Source organism: Lepidochelys olivacea (genome assembly GCF_965140295.1).
Source record: "Lepidochelys olivacea isolate rLepOli2 genome assembly, chromosome: 3".
In the NCBI taxonomy this organism is placed as follows: Eukaryota; Metazoa; Chordata; order Testudines; family Cheloniidae; genus Lepidochelys; species Lepidochelys olivacea.
This window is the reverse complement of record NC_140413.1, coordinates 124,788,447-124,812,306: the sequence shown is the minus strand read 5'-3', so window position 1 is coordinate 124,812,306 and position 23,860 is coordinate 124,788,447. Positions and strand designations below refer to the sequence as shown.

At 37.6% G+C, this 23,860-nt stretch overlaps 1 protein-coding gene across 9 annotated transcripts in view; it reads right to left on the bottom strand.

The window, feature by feature from the left end:
- Positions 1–12,355: 12,355 nt before the first annotated feature.
- QKI (QKI, KH domain containing RNA binding) overlaps positions 12,356–23,860 on the bottom strand; it is a 321,434-nt gene continuing 309,929 nt past the window's right edge. For 3 of the 9 annotated variants that reach the window (XM_084625162.1, XM_084625165.1, XM_084625169.1), the window contains 3 exons: positions 23,047–23,343; positions 20,085–20,159; positions 12,356–15,485 (listed from right to left, as the gene is read on the bottom strand). In XM_084625162.1, the coding sequence (XP_084481288.1) occupies positions 15,469–15,485; positions 20,085–20,159; positions 23,047–23,343 (389 nt within the window). In that variant the 3' untranslated portion in view covers positions 12,356–15,468. The other 6 variants (XM_084625164.1, XM_084625167.1, XM_084625170.1 and 3 more) reach the window with 4 other exon arrangements.

Sequence of the window (23,860 nt, the reverse complement as noted above, 5' to 3'; positions counted from 1 at the left end):
ACATGCAGACCTCTGAGGTACATGCATGCTATAAAAAAGGTGATTTTTTTTACAACATTAAACAGGTGGTAAAATCCTAGGGTGGCCAACACAGTTTGTAGTTGTCTCACATTTTCATAGATTGAGGTGAACAGTTTACTCCAACTTGTGAATATGTGGGACAGCTACAAACTGCCTTGGCCACACTAGGATTTTACTAAATTTTAGCAAATATATAGTGAAAAAAAGTGGTTACTCACCTGTAACTGGAGGTTCTTTGAGATGTGCTGGCCCTATCTGTTTCCCGCATGTGGGTATGTAGGCACACCATGTGCCAGAGCCCAGAGATTTTAGTAAGTGGTGCCCATTGGTCTGCACACGCGCAGTTGTTTTCCTTGTACTCTGAACCGAGAGTATAAGGGGTGCCTCTTCAGTTCCTTCTCCTACCGCAAATCCAGTATGATCTGTGGCCGAGAGCATAGAGGACGGTTAGTGGAATACAGATCGGGACCACACATCTTGAAGAACCTCCAATTATAGGTAAATACCTTCCATTTATTCTTTGAGTGATAGTCCTTATGTGTATTCCACACATGGAAGATTCGCAAACAGTAAACAGGAGGTGGATGCAAGGACACAGACCTGCTGGCTGACTGTAATACTGCTGTTCCCACAGCTGTTTCTGTAGTAAAAGACTGGACCAAAGCTTAATGTCTTGTGAAGGTGTGTAAGGGGCTATAGGTCGCTGCTCTACATATCTCTAGTAAGGGTACATCTCACAAAGTTGCAGCAGAAGTTGCTTGCACTCTAGTAAAATAGGCCCTCACCACCACTGAGGGGAGGGAATCTGAGCTAGTTGGTAACCGTGCAAAATACAGCCAGACATCCATTTAGAAAGCCTTGTGCAGATTTAGCTTGAGCCCTTGATCTCTCTGCTATGGTAACAAAAAGTCAAGGTGTCTTTATGATTACTTCTGTTCTTTGTAGGTAAAAGACCATTGCTCTTCAGATATCTAGAGCAGTGGTTTTCAATCTGGAGTCTGCAGACTAGGTCTAGGGTTTCCAAAGGGATCTGCAACTCCATTTGAAAATTTTTAGGGGTCCACAAATGAAAAAAAGTTGAAAACCACTGATTTAGAGAATGAAGACTTCTCTCTTCATCAGAGGCATGCAGTTTGGGGGAAAATATCAGTAAGTGGATGGCTTAACTTGTAAAACTCTGAAATTGTTTTAGGGATGAATTCTGAGTAGGGTCAAAGAGACTTTTTCTTTATGAAAGGTAGTATATATCACAGTTACTCAAATGCGGCCACCAGGGGTTTTCCCTGTGGCCACAACACTTTCTTGGGCGGTGATGGCAGGGGGTGGCAAAGCATCAGCCCCTCTTCCTTCCTCCCTGTTGCTCCTGGATGCGCCACTCTGCACATCTCCGGAGAAAGGTGGGACACAATGATGAAGGAGCAAGGTGAGTTCTCTACCTGGGAGGAGGGACAGGGGCTTAGTTGGGCTCAGACTTCAGCCCTGGGGTGGTTGTGCGGCGGGGACTTAGGGAGCCTGGCTGCAGACTAGGGCTCCAGCCACTGGGCTTCAAACTCCAAACCCAGTGATGTGGCGGCAGGCTCCAATTGCAGGGTCTGGCCACGTGGTGCCGACCCCCAATCCTGCTAGCGGCAGCTGGCCCCAGGCGCTGACCCACATCTGTGTGCTCCAATGCCAGCCCTCATCAATGACCATGAGCTCTAGCAGCTGCCGGCCCTGGGCTCCAGTGGCTACTGCCTCTGGATGCCAAACCCTAGACGTGGCTGTGTGGCAGCAGGCACAGACCCCAAGTGCCAGCATCAAACCCTGGTGGCAGTCAAATCCCAGCTGCAGTCCAACCCCCAACCCTGGCCACTGACCCTGAGCACTGCTCCGGGATGTCGACCCTGGGTTCCAGCAGGTGCTGGCCATGGGCGCCGATCCCCAGCCCTGGTCATGCAGCAACGGGTGCCAATCGCAGACTCCGGCAGGTGCTGGCCCAGGATAATGACTTCTAGCCCCGTATGTGCAGCAGCAGGCATGGATCCCAAGCGCTGACCTCTGGCCCTGGTCGCACAAAAGCAGGTGCCAGCTCTGGGTACCAACCCCCAGCTGCATGGCAGTGGGTGCTCATCCTCGGCCCTGGCCACGCAACTGCAAGCACCAACTCAGCCCCAGGCGCCAACCCATACCTCCGATCACGCCGTAGCAGGGCCCTCCATACATCGCCCCTTGCCTCTGCTGCCTCCCATCCATCCATCCTCCCTGGCCCCCTGCTGCCTCACCCTCTACCCCTGCATCCAGGACTTATTTTGTCAAGGCTTGCTGTGAAAAGTGATATTAAACAAACATACAAATATCACTCTTCACAGCATTATTTTTATTAAGTCTGCAAAAAAACTCCTACATAAATAAATTACAACAATCTGGATGCGTAATAAATAATGCATATTTATTTGTTTTTCCTAAAGTTAAGTATTTTAGGAAAAATTGTCAGTGCGGCCACAAGCAAGAGTTGGTTGCTGCACTCTGAGGCCACCAAAAATGTGTTGGGACAACTCTGGTATATATGGTGGGTCTGCCATGAGTGCTTACAGCTCATTGACTCTTCTAGTTGATGTGTTAGCAACTAGGAAGGCAACTTTCATCGAGAGATGGGACTTAGAGCATGTGGATAAAGGTTCAAATGGAGGTATGGAGAGAGATGAAAGAATGAAGTTGAGATCCCACTGAAGTGTTGGGTTCACCAGTGATGGGAAGATGATAAGAAGCCTCTTCAGGAATTTAGTCATTGTGGGATGAGTAAAAATGGTGTGGTTATCGAGTACTGCTAAATGAACCCATAGGAAACTAATAGAGAGACCCAATATCTTACCAGTAAATAGATACTCTAGAACAGGGAACCCACTAGACTTTGGAGATAACTGGTGGTGGTGTGTCCAAGAGGAGAAACACTTCCACTTAGCTGAATAGTATCTCCTGGTAGAATCCTTTCTACTTTGTTGAAGATGGATTTAACCACTTTGTATGCAGTCCTGATCACCCCATCCCAAAAGAGATACATTAGAATTGGAAAAGATGCAGAGAAGGGTAACCAAAATTATGAGAAGGTATTGAACAGCTTCTGCGTGATGAGAGATTAAAAAGACTGGGACTTTTCATCTTGGAAAAGAGACAACTAAGAAATGATGTGTTAGGATGTCTGTAAAATCTTGAACCAGCCTTTGAATTCTTAGCCTCATCTCCAGATCTTGTATTCAGAGAGGCACTGCCTGATGATTTCCCTGTACATTGACCTCAATATCCCTAGCCCAGATTTGATTGAGGTCTCATCGTCTTCTCCATCAGATGTTTTCTAAGCTTTAGCTCTTGACCTTGATGTGTTCTGGGAGGGAATGATGCACTTTGCTGAGATGTGAGCCTCACCTAAGCAGGGAAGACAGCTTTGGGGGTTGCTGCTCACTGAAAAGGAGCAGGTGCAGTAAACACAATTCTTGAATCCCAGGAATCTAGGCATAACCCGAGTTTGCCAGGGAAAGTTTCTCTGGGGCAGGGATAAACAACTAACTACCTACACTAGTAATTAAAATTAAAAGAGTAAACCACTAAAACTAATTACAGTTGATGGAAGATGCTGTGGACACAAGATTCTGACTCTGGCCATGTGGCGATAAGAAGGAACCAGAGAGGCACCACTCGGCACTGTCCCTTACGTCCTTAGTTCAGAGCATGAGGAGAACAACTGTGCATGTGCAGACTGACAAACTTACTAAAAATCTCTGGACTCAGGCATATGGTGTGCAAGCTTACAAGAAGTGGAAGTTTGGACAAATGACTAGGGCGGAATATAAAAATAATTGCTCAGGCATAGAGGAGCAAAATCAAGAAGGCCAAATCACACTTGGAGTTGCAGCTAGCAAGGGATGTTAAGAGTAACAAGAAGGGGTTCTTCAGGTATGTTAGCAACAAGAAGGTGGTCAAGCAAAGTGTGTGGGCCCCTTACTGAATGAGGGAGGCAACCTAGTGGCAGAGGATATGGAAAAAGCTAATGTACTTAATGCTTTTTTTGCCTCTGTCTTCACGAACAAGGTCAGCTCCCAGACTACTGCACTGGGCAGCACAGCATGGGGAGGAGGTGATCAGTTCTTTGTGTAGAAAGAAGTGGTTCAGGACTATTTAGAAAAGCTGGATGAGCACAAGTCCATGGGGCTGGATGCGTTGCATCCAAGAGTGCTAAAGGAGTTGGCGGATGTGATTGCAGAGCCATTGGCCATTATCTTTGGAAAACTTGTGGCGACTGGGGGAGGTCCTGGATGACTGGAAAAAGGCTAATGTAGTGCCCACCTTTAAAAAAGGGAAGGATGACGATCTGGCGAACTACAGGCCAGTCAGTCTCACTTCAGTCCCTGGAAAATCAAGGCATCAATTCTGAAGCACTTAGAGGAAAGTGATCAGGAACAGTCAGCATGGATTCACCAAGGGCAAGTCATGCCTGACTAACCCAATTGCCTTCTATGATGAGATAACTGGCTCTGTGGATGAGGGGAAAGCAGTGGACGTGTTATTCCTTGACTTTAGCAAAGCTTTTGACATGGTCTCCCATGGTATTCTTGCAAGCAAGTTAAAGTAGTATGGGCTGGATGAATGGACTATAAGGTGGATAGAAAGCTGGCTAGGTTGTCGGGCTCACTGGGTAGTGATCAATGGTTCCATGTCTAGTTGGCAGCCAGTATCAAGCGTAGTGCCCCAAGGGTCGGTCTAGGGCCGGTTTTGTTCATTATCTTCATTAACAATCTGGAGGATGGTGTGGATTGCACCCTCAGCAAGTTTGCAGAGGACACTAAACTGGGAGGAGAGGTAGATATGCTGGAGGGTAGGAATAGGATACAGAGGGCCCTAGACAAATTAGAGGATTGGGCCAAAAGAAATCTGATGAGGGTCAACAAGGACAAAGTGCAGAGCCCTGCACTTGGAATGGAAGAATCCCATGCACCGCTACAGACTAGGGACCAAATGGCTAGGCAGCAGTTCTGCAGAAAAGGACCTAGGGGTTACAGTGGATGAGAAGCTGGATATGAGTCAACAGTGTGCCCTTGTTGCCAAGAAGGCCAATGGCATTTTGGGATGTATATGTAGGGGCACTGACAGCAGATTGAGGGACGTGATCGTTCCCCTCTATTCGACATTGGTGAGGCCTCATCTGGAGTACTGTGTCCAGTTTTGGGCCCCACACTACAAGGAGGATGTGGAAAAGTTGGAGAGAGTCCCGTGAAGGGCAACAAAAAGGATTAGGGGACTGGAGCACATGACTTATGACAAGAGGCTGAGGGAACTGGGATTATTTCCGAGGGGGGCTAGATTAGATCAGGGGTTCTCACCTGTGTCATGAACAGCTCAAATTGGGAGGTGGGGCCTGACCACATTTGCTTTCTTTATGGCTGATGGGATGGAGTCACAAACTTTTTCTGTTTCAACATAGGGTCAGGTTGAACGCCGCTGGATAAAATTATGTAAAAGATTTTTCTTCTCCTGTTTCTGTAATGTTGCGCGTATTCTTCAAATACATAGAAGACTTCAATCTCCAAGGCTGTCAACACAGCAACTATTTTACAGATACAATTATTTTAAATTAAGAAAAGCACAAAATGCTCAAGGCCTAAAAACACCAGGATTTTAGGGGATGTTGGGAAGCTGGTGATGTAGGACTCTTAACAATAAAAACATTGGGACCTGTTGTTGGCACACAGCACAAGCAACTATCAGATAAAAACTGATAGCCTGAATCTATACACTTTATGAGGACTTGAAAATGTGGACTTGAAAGTTAGAGGTAGTTTTCAAAGTTTTGTGAAAGACTAGGAAATGGAAGAGAAACCAGCACTGAAAAAGAAGGGATCTGGTGGAAGGATTTAGTGGAATTTTACTATTTTCAAAATAAATTTGATCTTCTAAAAAGACTGTCTTCCAACAGAGCTTGCTAAATCTGCTTCTCTAACCTGAATTTTCTAACATGTACATTGCATATGTTGGTCAAGAACATTTTGTATTCACATTTCTTATTCACATGCATCAAACCATGTTATTGTAAAGAATCTAAACTACACCGGTGCAACAGATCATACCAAATGGTAGGATTAAAGAATTTAAACTGTAACCTTTTTGGGCCAGGTACTGAATCATCTTACGTGTTTGTAATGCACCTAGTACGATGACACCTGCTGATTAAAAGTGATTCCAAGATCCTGATTGGAGCATAGGGGTCCAACTGTAATATAAATATTTAATAATGGTCTTGCCACTCATCCTGCATTTTTAATATTCCCCCAACTATCCTCTCCTGTGTTAACAAAATACCTTTTATGATACAACACACATTTACAGACACAAGCCATCTAGACTTTCATTTTCATACCATAGGTTCAACAGTCTGTTCACCACAATGCATAACACTGATAATCAGTTCTCCATGGATTTGTCTTGGTAACAGGAACTGGAGTCATGTATGTGCAAACATGGAGGATAGCAGCTGTTTTGGAAGGGTGCTCCTGTCCCATTAGAGGTTTGGGAACCAACAAATCATATTCCTAAATGGCCTCTCTTGCGAAATCCATTGCTGTTAAGAATAGAAGAACGGCCATACCTGGTCACACCAATGGTTCATCCAGCCCTGTACCCTCTCTCCGACAGTAGCTGGTGCAAAATACTTCAGAAGAAATAACCAGAACAGGGCAATTAGAGTGATTCATCCCATTATCCAGCTTCTAGGAGTCTAGAGGTTTCAGGACACACAGAGTCAGGATTTGCATTCCTGACCATCTTGGCCATTAGCAGTTGATGGACCTATCCTCCATGAACTTATCAAGTTTTTTCAAGTCAGTTGTACTGTTGGCCTTCACAACCACCCCTGGCAATGAGTTCCACAGATTGACTGTGTGTTGTGTGAAGAAATACTTCCTTACGTTTGTTTTAAACCTGCTGCTTGTTAATTTCACTGGGTGACCCTTGGTTCTTGTGTTAGGTGTTCGTTCAGCTTTCTATCTGCATTTTTTTTTAAAAAAAGGGGCCTTAACTTACTGATAAAGAAAAGCAAATAAAAAGAACACAAACTATATTTTTTTAAAAATACCATGATTTTTAATGAAACTGCATGATGGGCGGTGGGGGGACGGGGGACACGCACTCATGAGTTTTAGGCTGCTGTGGTTGGTCATACTGAGGAGTCATCTTAATAGAGAACAGCAGCACAGATACTTTGACTATTTGAGCTCATGGTGCAGATGTAGAGAAGGCAACGGACAACGGTTCTTTGTGCTTCATTCTGGTAGCCCAGAGCAGCAAAAAGTGAAGGGTGAGCAGTGATGATTACTGAGCAGGGGGAGCATTATGCTTCACTTTATTTTCATACAGAAAATGATCAAGTATTATTTTTGCCCACAATATAGTTACAATAGCTTTACTCTTTTAGTAAAGTACTCGGGAGTACTCTAGAAAATGAATGTTTAGGACCCTGCATAGGTACTGAAACACTAATGAAGGAGACAGAGGTTTAATGGTACAGGACTGTTCCTAGTGCAGTACAATAAAATGTATTGGTTGTAACTTTCCACTCATCAGCTTCCATGTCTAATTTTATTGGACAGCCTAAAACAACAGAATGCTGGTATTATAAGTATTTTTTTTACCGCATCCATAGCACAAACATGACCCTCTACCCTCCCCCCCCCCATGATGGATTTTGTTAATGGACTCCTTCTGTGCAGGAGCTAAAGACGACAGCCACAAAGCTGCCTCACAGGCTTAGGGTAGGGGGCAAGGCTGCAGCATTGCAGGGATTCCAGATAGCATGGGGAGATTGCAATAATTAAGATATGACCCCAGGTCTGTCTTAGTTATGGCAGGCTTTTCCAGATCATGGAACAGCCTGGGATCCACAGGTCACAGAGGGGGCACCTTTGTCCTCCCCATGTCTTGTCTTGGCTGTGAGTTCATGCTGCTCCTCTTGGGGGAGACAGCACAGAATTTCACCCATTGTGACCTGGTCTACCCTAGAAAGTTAATTACATCCTTCAGGAGTGTGAAATATCTACACCCGAATGGACTAGTTGAGCTGCCCTAATCCTCACACTGTAGACACGGCTAGGTCAATAGAAGAATTCTTCTCTGGACCTAGCTACCACCTCTCTTGGAGGTGGATTACCTGCACAGATGCGAGAACCCCTCCCTGTTGGCATAGGTAGTGTCTACATTGAAGCATGACAGATGCGCAGCAGCGTGGTGCAGCTGTGCTGCTGTAGCATTTTAAGTGTAGACAAATCCTGTGTGTTGTGCTGAACCAGCTTTTCCTTTACACAATTGTACATATTTTACACAGTACTCAAATTACTTCATACGAAATCCAGAGATAATTGCATAAATGTATTCAGTGAAAAATATTAAGATAGAGACCATTTTTTGGTGAGAAATCCACTTTGCGGATGCCAGAGTGATAAACCATTCCTTTACGTGTATGTGGCCATTGTAAAGAGCTAGAACTTTATAGTGGCTTGAGTTGAAACAATAGTGGTCTGTATCCTTTTATGTTGACTAACAGTCTGGTAATTATAATATTCAAGCAACTATAATGTTTTCAGAATTTGGTAGAATCCAAGTTGCTCAATTTTAGTGTGCTTGCAAATCCAAATGCAGATGTATACTGTATGCGTGAATTTGTACTCATTAACTTTTTCTCGTCTCTAATTGTAACCAAAGCAATACAACAGCAATTCTTCAGTAAAAGGTGATATCCAGGTAGTCGGATCATAACAAAATTTTAAATCACTTCAAAAAGCAACCTCTCTCATAACATTGTTAACAGCATTAATGAACAGTGAAGTGTGAAAAATGTAGATTCTTTATTCTGCTGTTTAGATACAGAATAAAATGTGACTTTTCAGAAAATAAAACTATAGTTGCAGCATCGGTAGCTTCCAATTGGCTTTTGAGGATAAAGTACATGCACTTTTTCCAGTTATTTTATTGCACATCATCATGTACAGTCATACTTGGTGTTTTTATTTACATGTGTTTTGGCAATGTCTATTTTCCCCCTCAAAATACATTATTTTGTACAAACAAAACCGTAAATGTTTCACACAAACTGCCACAATACAAGTCAGAAAGGATATATATTCTATTCACTCTTCTCTAATAGTTTTTTAGATGCAACTTAATTTTCGCCCTGGGAGTCAAATTTCTCCCAATGCAGTCTGTTGTCAACCATGGACACCCAAACTGCTGGCACCAAGAAGCTAATACAGCAAGTAACCATCTGCTGCACATGAGACCCACCTCCAATGTGGAACTATACCACCTGCAATCAGTGAGCAGGCACACAGGAAGGAGACCAATGTGCTTTTGTTAACCAGTTTGATTCAACATTGATTACCACGTCAGTGTAATGGTTCATATGCTTAATTGAAAAACAGTATACCATTAATATATTATTTCACAAAACATATCTCTATATCAAAGATTATTACAAATAAACTAGGCATTCCAAATAAAATTACACACTTGCACCTCAGGAATGTTTGTAAAAAGCGTGACAAGGACTTCGTTGTGTAATGTGCCATTTAGAGTGCCCGTTAATTATCCAGATACATAAGAAAGTTTCATACAGCTGTATTTTTCTGCATTCTTTTTTATTCGATAGCAACATACCTTAGTGTGCATTTCCTACAGCATTTTGCAGTGCAGAAAACTTTCCAGTGGTCCCCATAGATTAAAGGGTGTGATTTGGAAATGAAGCAATTTTAGCTTGTTATATTATGTATAAGTGGATTTTTACACATTAACTTGTTAAAAGATCTGTTCAAATAGTATATTAGTAAATAGTGATTAGTAATCTAAAACTGGTTAAATATCTGCACAAAAGATACTTTAAGTGTGGGGACTCTCTATGAAACATATTTTGGTCTGATGCACAGTAAGATTATTCTCCAAGAGGCCGATTTTCTGAAGTGTTGTTTTTTAAAAGTATATTGCTTCATCCAGTATTTATTTAAAAGGGTTTTCTTGTACTTCTGTTTACATTTGCATAAAAATGTAAATTAAATGTAAATACAAATATACTTATTTAGATTGACTCCATTTTGCTGGAAGGAACTGGTGCTGTAGCTTTGCTTCAATACATGCCTTTTTTAAAATCTGAAAGACATTTTGCTCCTCCAGAATTAAACACACAAAAAACTTTAACAGTACAGCAACACTGAAGTTATCAAGCTCAAGGCCCAGAAATTCATCTTAAATTGCTGCCTTTTTATAGTTGACAATATTTTTAGTTAAGCACTTAGCTATGTACATCGAGACCGGCACTTATGTTCAATAGTCACATTAATTTGTGTAAAAAGAGTTATTTTGCTTTTAAGGCTTATTGTTTTCCTTCAGTTTAAAAAACCAAACCCAAAACCCCAGTTCTCTTCTGGGCAAATGTTCATTACTATGTATAATTGAGAATGAGATGAAAATGCCCACGGTGGGCAAACTATGACAGTAGTTCATAGATAATAAAAGATCATGAAGATGTATCACAAACATCCAACTAGTTGCCCCTGGAACAAAGATATTTTGCTATCATAAAATTGTAACCAGTCTAGTCGCACCCAGGAAGTTTGAATAAAATTTGTAGACTTCTCGAAGTTTAAACACTTGTCCTGTCTCAAACATTTTGAGCATTTTCAATATAACTCTAAATTCACAGATGTGATGTCACATTATTTGAATCATAAGTTTTTGATTTTATCCACTATGAGTCCCCCCCCCCCCCCCCCCCCGTCTCATTGAATTTTTGGATAGCAATGCATTCATAGAATAAGCAGTCAATGGCCCCCAAAAGTACTTTTTTTGGTACACGTGTAACTTGTTCTAGATGTATCAATTTTCTCTATTTGCATCTGTACAGTTCTGTAAGTTAAACTAGATGTTTAAATGGGTATTAAAAAAAATCTAGTTGTATATCAACATGCCCAGCAAATTAATGCACACACTACTGATTAAGTAGTGCTACGTCCAATTTTTCTACATAAAATTAAAACCAACTTCTTAAAAAATTGTGAGAACTTTTCACTTTTTAAAATAAAAACTTTATTACAAGGATTCTGAGAGATGTAAATTAAAACTTATAACGAATGGAACCCCCCCCCCCCCTCAGTTTTGAACAGATGCTGATTCCTCATCTGAATTTTTATTCCCAGGCAAGTAGATTGTTAGTTCACAGAAATGTAAACTCTCTATATCAGAGAAATAAGTGATGTGCATCAAGGGTCTCCCAAGGCAACAGCTGGCAATTATTGTATATTTAAGATCACAAATCTGGGAGACCTAACCAGCTACAAACAAGACTTTAAATAGTAGAAAATTTTAATATGAAGTTTCCTCTGTAAAAGTCATTTGTATAAAAGCTCAGAAACAACACTTATTTACTACTGTGTTTTCACCATTTAATTCTCTGCATTCGTGTTGCTACGATCATCCACAGGGATCGAGATCACAGGTAAAGAGCTCTGGTATTTGAAATGGCTATTTCTCAGTAATCTAGTACAACAGGTTTAGTATTTTGTACTTTCTGTAGTCATTAGGAAATGATCCAGCTTGATCTTTGGCTTTTCAGAAGTTGTACTCCCCTGAGCGAGGTGATAATGACAGACTACAGAAGTACAAAAAAAGTTACATAAAGAGTATGTCAAATAGGAAATAAAGCAATCTGAAAGAAAATCTTTGTGACGCCGGAGGAAAAAAATCGGTTCCTTGCTTCATATACACAATCAATATAGTCCAGTAGTAATGTGTGCTTATACAAAATAGAAGAGAGTCACAAGATGTGTGACACCGAATCAGGTGCTTTAAGTAACGAATGGCAAATTTCAATGAGATTTACTGTGACGTCAAAATGGTTCAACGAAGAATCAAACTGGTTTCTCTGGGTATACCATCACATGATTTACCAATATACTGGCATCTTTGCTCTTTTGCTGTGAGCTGACAGTGATTATTTTAGAGAAAGAAAAAGTAACGTGTGGAATTAGTAATGCAGATGCTAAAAGGCAAGTGGCAAGACTACAAGAAGAATGCTTCAAATAATACTACTTTGTTCCCATCTCTATTCTACCTACCCCCAAGGTAAAGGCCAGAATGACCAAAAGCCAATTTAATAGTAGTGTGCAGAATGTCAGCCGACAAACAACATAAATACAAGTCATGTGTTATCTGTGGTCACGTTTTTCAGGGTTAGTCCAGTAACTCAAGACTTTACATTCTTCTGTCTTTGTTTGTTTTATTTTAATTAAACACGTAATGGTTAATAAACAGACATAGTCCAGAGTTAGTAGGTTGATATTATAACATTTATTAAAATAATGCTATGGGTTAATAGAAACAGCAAAGAACCAAAGAATTAAAATGCAAGCTATGTAAAAACCCAACTAAAACCCAAATATGTCTAATGTATTCATCCAGTAGCTAACTAAAAGCCCAAGAAAGACAACACTCCCAATATAATAAAGTACTGCAAAACAATTGGCAATTTTCAGTTATCAAAATTGTGGGTTTTGCATTTTTGTATCCTTTTTTTCTCAATCAGGAAAAAAATTGAATGTTTTATATAACATACATATAAAACAAGATAGAAAAATACATTATAAACTTGTAACAATGGCTGTAAATACATTATCTTACATGTTTCTCATAGGCAATAGGTTGGTTATGATACATACACAGCATGAAAATACTAAGATAATAAAGAATAGACAAATACATGTCATCTGTACTGTTACATACAAGCGACACTCCCATCTACCCACTCTAAAAAAATTACATAATACTGTCAGAAAGAAGTCTTAAAACTACATATTTTAATAAAGAAAAATTCAATAAAGAATTATAATACTGAGAACCAAGGCATTCAGAGATTTCAAAAGTCATGCTTTTTTTTTTTAAGTTGATCCAAAATTTTGTCAACTATGTTTTCAAAAGTTTGTTCATTCAGAGCAAACATTACTATTACATGTCACACTTCTATTTCATACACTTAACTTTCCCCCATTTGATAAACATCTAAAATGTCCAGGTTTATCATAGTTGAGATGAAATCTGGATCAAATACTGGTATTGTTTTAGCAAATCTCTTTTCAAATGTTTGAGTGTCGCAGGTTTATTCAACCAAACAAACAAATCAAAATGGCACAGCATATATACTGTAAATTAAGTCAAAACAACTGTATGTGTAACAGGAAGACAAAGCTGGTGGCACGATAAACAAAAGCTAGCTGAATACAAAAGGATGAATGTCTATTGCATAGTAAATAAACTGATAATTGTTTCCAGGTGAGACAAGATGTTAGATGAGGTCACCATACAGGTGCTTAAACCATAAACCCTCTTTCTTAGCTTACTATTGACCTTTGATTTGGAAGCTATGAAGGTTTGCAGGAGGAGAATAAGTTGACAAGAGGGAAAATAAATTATCACCTGATATTTGCCAAGTCTAATACTGAGCCATTAGCAAACTGATACTTGCTCAATATTTTCAGAATTCAACACTTTCAAAAAAGCTTCTCAGCTGTTATGCTGGTCTAGCTAGATTAATTTCATGTGGCGCTTGAAGATAATACTGAACTATAGATGAATTTTTAAAAAAATAGTTAATGAGTCTTTCCTGCTCTTCTTTTGAATAAAAAGCAACAAACAATCAATATTAATCAAGCAGGGGCTGATGAGAAATGAATATCTTATATACTATTTGACACCGTGGGAGCTGCTTACAAAATACTGTGACATGCTTAGGTCAGACTTAAAAAAAGTTAAACATGTTCAACTTCATTATCCATCAAACTTTTTTCTGTGGACAAGTATAAGGTCTGATATACTTGTCAATATTTGAAATCAAGACAACTCCACGCCATCCCCTGAACAAAAAGGAGCACTTGCTGCCTTATAAACATTTGTCAGCTAATGCTCTGATTTAGAATGAGTCAGAACCCTTTGGTTGAGCAAGTACATGAAACAAAATGTGTGTTAACTATGGTTTGAGATGGTGAAAATGTTGCAAAACTAATGGGGGCCAGCATTTGATAGAAAAATCATCCAACATTTCACATTATAAGATTTGGCAAAGTTGCATCATGCTAATATGGCAAAAATCAGGTATTTCAAACGGTCAACTCATTTGTCTTCCTTTCCCAGCTTCTTTTCACATACTGGGCGACTAAGTGGCATGCATTAACTTGTTGTCTGAGGGAGGAGCTGATTATACGAGACATTTGACTAAATGACCATGAAGAAAATAAGGCACTTTCTTTTCTTTAGACTTATTCCAATACTTAAAAAATAAAAAAGAAAGACAAAAAGGCTCTTTTGGTCTTTTGTTTCTTGACAACCACCAGAAAAAATCATTTAATGAAATAAAGGGTTGTTTCTTTGTTCTTTTTTTCTTTTTTAATAACACTTGAAAGTATAAAATGCTACATTTCCAAAAATATATTTTTTCTGCACCAGCACCCTTGTATAGTAAAAGTATCTACTTTTTTGTTCATTTTGTTTCAATGGACTACACTTTATCTACAATTTCATTACATGTATACAGCAAATAGGCAAGCATGGCTTTTACATCCTTAATGAAATTTTTCTATACAGGGAGGTTTAAAAAAAATATTTGAACAGTTTGCCCAGTAACGTGACACATAATGCATGTACCTTGTTCTCATGTAATCTTTTAAGAAAGTTTAAATACGGTTAAAGTAATCTTAACTCAGATTTTGCTGTCATAGTGTTGCTGTTTTGTTCTTTGTATTAACATAGTTCTGAAAATTCATTGAAATCTATCTTTCATGGCACACGTTCTTTCAAAACATCCAATTTGGCAGGCAATAGAAAAAGGCTGCAACTTTTGCCCTTTGAGGGCACTGGTAGTGAGTGACTAAACAGCAAGTCAAATTTTGAATACTTTTTGGACTCCCTTCACCAATGACATCCCTGACCAAAGGTTCATGCATGATGCATCATCACACAGTACATTCAAAGAGAGCTTTGACTTCATTATAGAAGAAAAAGATTCCTAGAAGTCGCTCACAGTAACTGCCTCTGTCATCGGGTAGTTAAGGGACATCTGTCTCCATCACTTAAGTGAGGCCTTCTTACCGTTCGTTTAGGGTGGGACACTAAAGGATGATCAGTGCTGAGGGATGAATTGGACCTTATTGCTTTACTACTATTCAGTGCAGGTTCTAGAACCACTTTCACCCAAACAGGAAAAAAAAGCTGAGTTGGAGGACAACAATTTCTTTGTCTTTTTTGTTAGATGGTAAGACGAACGGACAAGTGCCTCAGCTCGCTGCACTGAAGACAGGCAAGCAAAGGCGATTACCAGTTAACTGATCAGCAGGCAGGCATGGTCAGGTCATCATTGGGTGAAGAGTTCAGAGGTCAGAAGGTCATAGGTTAGTTGCCGGTGGCGGCTGGGTGGTTAGAAACAAAACAAAAACAAAAAATCAAAATAAAAAAAACAAAAAAGAGAAAGAAAAGATAGAGAAGAGATTAGTTTCAGCTAGTGACGGCTTAATGACAACATGAAAACTAATCACAACTAATAAAAAAACAAGCATGTTTAATTCTGACGCACTGATTGACACCATCTACAGAATGCAATAAAATCATGACAGCCTTGTATCATGATTTGAACATGTGAAGGAGAAGCCCACTCCCACAAAACTGGTTAACAGGAAAAAATAGAAATAAAATACAACTAACAACTAATGGTTAGTAGCAGTCGATGAAGGAAACTGGAAAACAAAAACAATGAACAGTTTTTTGAACTTGGTAAAAGAATTTTGAAACAACAGTCAGCGCAAAGAATCAGTATCTGACTGCTATTAAGCATTAGTATTTCCCCAGGTGCAAGCATTAAAGCAACTATTAATGATGGATGTGATTATTAATAACTGTTTGTTAAAAGAAATGAATCTAAGGAATCTGAATTTTCATAAACAATTTGGGTTAACATAAACTATGGGCCAAACAAGGTTTCTTTTGTTCAATAAAATTTTTATTGCTTTTCAATTATTCTATTTACAAACAACACGGAATTTCTTGGCCTCATGATACAAAGCAATACTAAACTGTAGTCTAGCAGTGTAGGCATCATCATGGAAACCAGGTAAAGGCTAAGCCTATTACTTTAGCCAGCATTTTCCTGTTGAAAATACTATTTTACACATAGGACGCTTTTAAAATGCACTTGCATGTAAACACTGTAAAAGTCTTGCCATTTTAAATTCTATACTTCAAAAGCTCTAAGTACATCAAAAAATAGAGAAAGTATCTAATTGATACTAATAAGGCATTTTAAAACTACAGACAGCTTTCTTTATTCATTTTCAAAGCTAATACTCTGCAAATACAATAAAATCTGACATTTCATATACATTCCTGCTTTATATTTTTATATTTTAAAAGAAGCCACCTGTAAATACTATTTTCTTTTGCAAAAAACAAACAAAAAAAACACAAACAAAAACAAAAAATTACAGTAAAACATAAAAAAGTTCTCAAGTGGAAAGTTATCATTCCCAATGTTCTTGAGCTGTTCCTTCTTTAATCATTCTCTCTCACATTCTCCTTCACCAAACTTGGTCCACTTAACAGTAGTACAATTTTTAAGACTTGTTCAACAGCTTAATCATATCTAATAAATTCTGAGGTTTGATAGAGTTTTTGTACTGTTGCCATTCTGACTAAGGCAGAGGAGATGAAAGTGAGAAAGGTATTCAGTGCAAAGTCAGATTTGTGCCATTTCATAAAATGAAATCCAGTAGGTGTAATGTTCACAGATAGCATATTTTTAATGATCTGTATCATGGGTTGATTTACCTTCACATAATAAAAATGGTTTCTATGGCCTATCATTTAGGATACAGTTTATAAACACTAAAAAATTACTACTGTAACTTAAATGAGACCACATGTTCCCTGAACTTCTTCAAAATTCTGCTAAGTGGGATTTTGTTTAAATTAAAACTGCTGTTGCAAATATAAGCAAAAAAAAAAATAAATATTTAATGTGGCACCATCTCACCACTTTACAGGTATACGAAAAAAAACACAGAATCTTAAAGCATTTTTGATACTGATTGCAATTTTGATTAAAATGGTATTAAAATTTTATATATAAATTATGTGACAGTTGGTTTTGATAAAAACATTCAGAAAAATTATCAGGATTAACATTTCTTGTGGAGTATATAATCAACGTAAGCTACCTTTTTAAGATACCAGAACACCTGTGATACATCCTCTGCCAAGTCCCTGGCCTTCTACAGTACACACAGGTTTGTCAACTGTGCAACACCATTTACAGTTTATTACAATTAAATCAGTCAGTCTCTCTATTATATGAATCAAATTCAGTTTTGGATTATTTATAGAGCGGGATCTTATTCTTAGTAGAAATTAACTATACTTGTCAACCCTTCACCAATTCTAAATGCTTGGTTATAAGAATAACACATTTACATGTTTGGGGGCTCTTGTTTTAAATGCAGTGCTTATATCTAAAAAACTATGTAAAAAACGAAAAACATACTCAAAGAGCGAATACAGTAGTACTATATAATATGAGAACCAGTTTAAAAGTCTTTTGTAATCTTAGACCCAATGAATGCATACTTATTTTAGTGATATTTAACAACTGTTTAAAATGCTTTCATGTTGAAAAAATTACTATTTCGGTTTGCTGACATTGTTTTTTAAATACCAATGATGGCAAATTAATCAAAATGTGTGTCATGAATTGCACAGAAGGTGCACATGGCAAGTGTTGATCAATTTCTGGTATTTTAATTTTACAGCAAATTTTTAAAACTTGCATTAACCTCCTCTATGTAAAATATTTGTAGTATGCCAAAAGGTATTCTTTCCAAAACCTACCCCTCTTCTAAATCTTCAAAGAGTGTGCACTGAGTCTGCTTTTTAAAATTTGAAATAAAATGAAGTACAGTCTTTAAAAATATCTTTGCGCAACTTATGGTTTGTAATGTAAGTTGCTAAGGGTAATTAAGAACTCTATTCATCAGAAATTATCAGCATAGTTTTAATATAAAAAAATATACAGGTCACAGAACCATGTATGGTCTCCATGAGAAAATAGCTCTGTGTATTCTTTTTTAAAACATACAAATTAACTTTGAAGAGCTATACATATGGACAATTTACCATCAAAGAAGTGGCTGTGTTTCAGTAGAAGGTGAGGTGATTCCAATATTTATTATTTTCAGTTCAATGATTTATAGTTGCAACCATTGCCAAGGCAGCTGAACAGCTGACACGAATTAAAAACAACAAAATTAGTAAATACTACATTGGTCAATTAAAATAAAGTAACCAATAGATTAAAAAAACTCCATGCCCTGTTACAATGATTTGGTCACCAGCTGTTCCAGGGAAATATCTGCCTAAACAAATAAGCTTTTCAACTGTGGCATGAAGGACACCAAATCTGGACTCTGAGAGACCATCAGTAGGAGCAGATTCTAGAGACATGGGCCTTGTATAGAAATGCCCTGCTGCCCATCTTTCAACGAACAACCACCACCTAGCAGACTATAACCACTGTGATGGGATATAAGGGGAGAAGCAATTTTTCAGATAACTGTATAGTTTTTATATATCAGCTTCTGCCTTTTATAAAGCATTAAAAGGTAAAGGCACTACAAAAAATATAATAAATAACTTAGAGAGCCCCTTTCTCTGATATTGGTGTCCATGGTGTCCTCCTTATATATGGTAATCTGTCACAGATCTTAACGAATCAACAGAATGAGAGAGGTGGAGTGTAGGCTAAATTCTCTATTAGGAGTAGACATGCCTGTCACCTGAATTTGGCCTTAAGTATATCAAATCAAGGAAACCTGTGGATATCCTATTTTGCTGAGAATAGGTCCTTAGAATAACAACACTGAGCAATTTCAAAACACTTTGCATCTTCAAAAGCATTGTACAAACATAATTCCCTACCTCATGGGGTGTTGTGGGGATTAATCATCATCCTTATTTTATAGATGGGAAAACATACACAGAAAGGTTAAGTGACTCACACAGGGAGTCAGTGGCAGAGCTGGGATAAGAGGTGGGTGTTCCAGTGCTCAACCTGCACTGCTTCCTAGTCAACAGTCCAATGTCAATAAACCGAAAACATCTCTTTTCTTAATAAGCTTAAGTAATTCATTCAAGGGTCCAAGGGCATACACAGATGGTAAGTTACATTTGATGAACTGGAGAAAAATGAAGATTTATTTTCCATTCATTGGTTAGTTAAGAGAGATGTCCAAATACTGGATGTCATCTCACCAACAGGACTTCAAAAGTTGCTTCTTCTTCAGACAATGTATTTTAGCAGCAAATGACAAATACCAAGAAATCCATTTTGGCAAAAGAACATAAAAGAATATTGCCTTTACTGACTCAAACCCAACAAACTTTTGAAGTATTATCTTCACAGTCCTTATTTTGTTGAATTAAGTTAGATATCTGAGAACATGAATCTTCTTTAGAGTTATACAGTACAGTGGCTCAAATAGTTTATTAGAAAAAAGGAATCTAAATCTTCAGTTTTCTCCAGACAGGGGGCATTTATTTCTTTACTTCCTTCTCATTAAGCACCCATCCATTCATTTTATTTTTGCAACACCAATCTGATATTTCCACACCAATTAAAAGAGCAAGTTTGACGGGAAAATCAATTAATTAATGTAGCACTAAACTCTTATTTCCTGATAAAGCTGAATCTTATATAGTTCTTATAAAGGAAATCAGTTATAGCATTTTAAACATATCACATGATTTATATATTTTAATAGATGGGAAAGCTAAAGAAGTTTACACAATGTCTTTAAAATTGCAAGCGTTTCCGAAGCTCTAAAATAGTCACTATTTAGATTTTTGAGAAAAAAATATTAATGAATGGGTCAAAATATGGTATTTGGTTAACCAGCTGTGGTGTTGCAAATTTCATGTACACTCAAAGCATTTCTTATAAAAAAGAACTGCAGAACTAAACTAACCTCGGTCTGCGGTCACAATCCTTTGGTAAGGATGGACACGCATATCGTGCCTTCGAACTTTAGTAGCCACCGCACCTAGTTAAATTGCAATTACCAAGACAAAGTTAGAAAACATTCAAAGATAAACATTAACAGCAGGTTTAGCAAAATGGATTTAAGTGATCATTTACTACAAAATTCATTTTAAGAAAGCAACAAGTTAAGGCACAGTAGTTTCAAATCTTAACTTTAATATATGAAGTATATCTGTGCAGATTAATATTGCATTTATTTCAAACATCCTGGCCTTAACCTGTTTAATCCACTCATTTTCAATCCCAACATTACAGTATTTCACGAAATCTAATTAGATCCAAGAACATTTAAGCTTTACTAGTCCCATATTCACTGAAGTGCCTTTCTTGCAGCAGCACTACTTTAAATAATGCCATCTTTAATACTGACAATTATTTGCTACCCTTAAGACCACTTCCAGTTTCTATCATTAAAAAAAGTTTTAAAGCAATTCTTCATGCCTACAGATGTAGTTTTAAACTTTAAGTCAATAAAGTATGAACTGCAATGAATTAGGTGATTAGTAAAGCACACAGAATAGAACACTTAGCAGTCAGTATACTACTATACACTCATAAATTACAGCTACTCTGTAATAGAGACTAAACCAAATTAATAGCACTATTTTATTTTATATCTATGTGCAAAAAAAGTGCAAGTAAGTCACTGACTGCTAGGCTACTTTTTTTCAAGACTGCTGAAACTAAGCATTTGTTAAATTCAGATCTGATGAGGGTTCAGTTAAGACCGTTCTTGAATTCTTAGCCTTTCGTTGGGAAAGCCATACCTACAGATAAAAGGAAGGGAATTAAAAATTAGTTGCCAACTAAGATTTGACACTGATACCGACTTTCCCATAACAACCACCACCACCCACCATTTGTAATTTTTAAGGGAATTGCTTTAATATTCCTAAATCGTTCACCATACAAATGGGCAAAATATATATATATAACATATATATTAGAAGTTAAAACTCAACAACGAACCATTTTAAATATATCAGTTCTGTCAGCAACGCACAAGTTACTTTCAATTTCATTGCTCAAATGATAGAGCACATATTAGAATCAGTAATTCTAGATTGCCCAGGTTACTTTGTATTATAATTGAAGTTCTTTAGTGAAAACTCATTCTCAGTTGTCAGCCAAAAGGGCATTTGCTTAGACAGCCCTACTGTACATTATTTTTTTGTGCTCTAAGCAACACTGACTATGCAGGAAGGATTCTGATACATGCACATTTTTCACATTTTTTTTTTTTGGTAGTTATTTTCCCCTTCCCCATTCTTGTTATATAAAAACCTTGCCTGAAATTCATAAAAACTCTCTGTATTGTATCAAATTATTACCATTCAGTGACACATTGCATCATTATTTCTTTACTGCTCAACTACATCAGACAGAGAGATTTGTTACTGGACTTAGTCGGTGGCTACAATGATACCTACCCCAGTGAAACTACCTCAATAGACCCTGTAAGTGCCAGCACAGAGGATTCATAGGTGGAAAAAATAACATGCACAGAGTTGCAGGAGAGATTATTAATAAAATGGAAAAGATTACCAAAAAGGTATAAAGTTACACGGTTACTAATTTATTTATCATCATTTTTTGGCTACTTCAGAGATTACGCAATAGAAATAAGCTATTCTTGACTGCATTCTTTTGACCAATTACATGTTTTTTAAAAAATGACTAGTGCTAAAATAGAAAATAAATGACTAAATACAAAAAAAAGTACATTTTCCTATCTACAATGCCGAAAGGACATGTAAACACACATGCATACACACATACACAGAGCATCTACTAGTATTCACTTCATTGAGCATTGGCTTTTTGTGTTTCTTTCAACAAGATATTGACTTAGAATCTTAGTGTCCAACGTTCATTAGAGACTTTTAGAATTTGTGTAAATCAATAACTTCTGCTGAACAAACTTTAAAAATCAAAGTCTTATAAGTTACAACAAAATCATGCAGCACCAAGGTCATATACAATTCAGTAAAAGAACCAGAGAGGAAAGATTATTTAAATTCTGGAGGGAGTAGAGAGAAGAGAAATGGCATTGAAACAGTTTGTTTTATATTGACTGGTTAACTGCATTATAAACAGCAGATGTATTCTAGCCTTGATCTAGCAAGTCAATGGACTGAAATACCAGATATGATTAGCATTTCAGTCAACTCTATAAAAAGGAGTCAGTAATGTTTCTAATTGCACTGTTCTCCAGTCACATCTTAAAAGAACTAAGTTGATTTACGGAAACTATTATTTTGTTTTCTGCTTAAAGACAGATTCATAGGTTCTTGCCACTGGATTAATTTATCAGATCTAGCAACTGAAACTATATTTTTAGTTTTTTCCAAGACTTGTTTGATACCACAAAATATTGTGCAAAATTAAAAATGATCCCCTTTAAATATTATTGTAAATTTATTTACAATTTAGGAAAATACATTCAAGTTTTCCATTGGGGACAGTATAAAATATTTATATTAACTATGTTTTTCAATTTCTATTTGCTTTTATTCTGGTCTAAAAGAGGTTTTCATTTGATAGCACTACAAAAAACAAATGTATTACAAATTGATTGAAATAAACACAGAATTTTGTTTTAAAAAAATTAAAAATCCTCCAAAATAAATATTGATCTTTTAAAGACATATGAATTTAGCAATCTATATAAAACAAATATAGAGCTGCACTTATTCAATGCACTTTTTCCAGGGCAATTTATGAGTCTTTAAATGAAACAAAATTGGGTCAGAGCTCTCTTTCAAAAACAAAGTTTCAATGAACCACTGACTCACGCTTTTCAAGTCATACAATAGTAAAAGACACAATAAGACATTCTAAGAAAAATGATCTACAATTCAGTTAATCATCTTAGTAGAGAAACTTACCTAATACGCCGCTAGGTTCAATAGGATACTCAAGAATTGATGTCGCTGGTGCCAGTGTATAGGGATACTCATAGGGTGTGTAAATTAAGCCAGCTTCAGGTCCTGGAGGAACTATTGCAGCAGTTGGATGAGGAGTTCCGTTTGGCATGACAGCGGTCTGTATCTGTCTGATCAAAGGCATTATGGTAGGGCCAGCTGGCGTAGGAGTACGCAGGGCAGCTGGGGGTAGAACAGGCGCAGGCCCAGTAATAATCCTTGGAGCCTGGGCTGTCGCTGCAAGAGAAAAGGCAAGGGCTGCTACAGTAAGCAAAGAAATTTAGAAGAAAGTATGGAGATAGCAGTACAAAACGTGAAAAGAATAGGAAAAAAGGGGAAAAAAGTAGGAAAGAAGAAAAATAAAAGGAAATCATTAGTACATGCGCTGATCACACAGTGCCAAAGCACACCATTCAAATGCAAACAGCTTTCCATTTCTCAGTGTGATTAAGTATGAACATGCAAAATAAAGAAAGCCATTATAAAACAGATTTCTAAAACAGGTTATATAGCACAAAAGCTCAATTTAAATCATGTTTCTTTTACCTATGCTTTCAAGACTGCATGAGACTGACATGCATGCAGGAGATACACGGAAAATACTCTTGTAATCATACATGGAATGTAAAATATAGTGCAACTATAGAATCCACAGATAGTCAGTTATGCAGAGTTTTCATACAAAATGGAAAATGGTTTCATAATACTTTTGTTTATATTAAAATTCTATTTCAAAATACATAACCCTCCCCAGGATCATTGGGGTTAAAGGTGACCA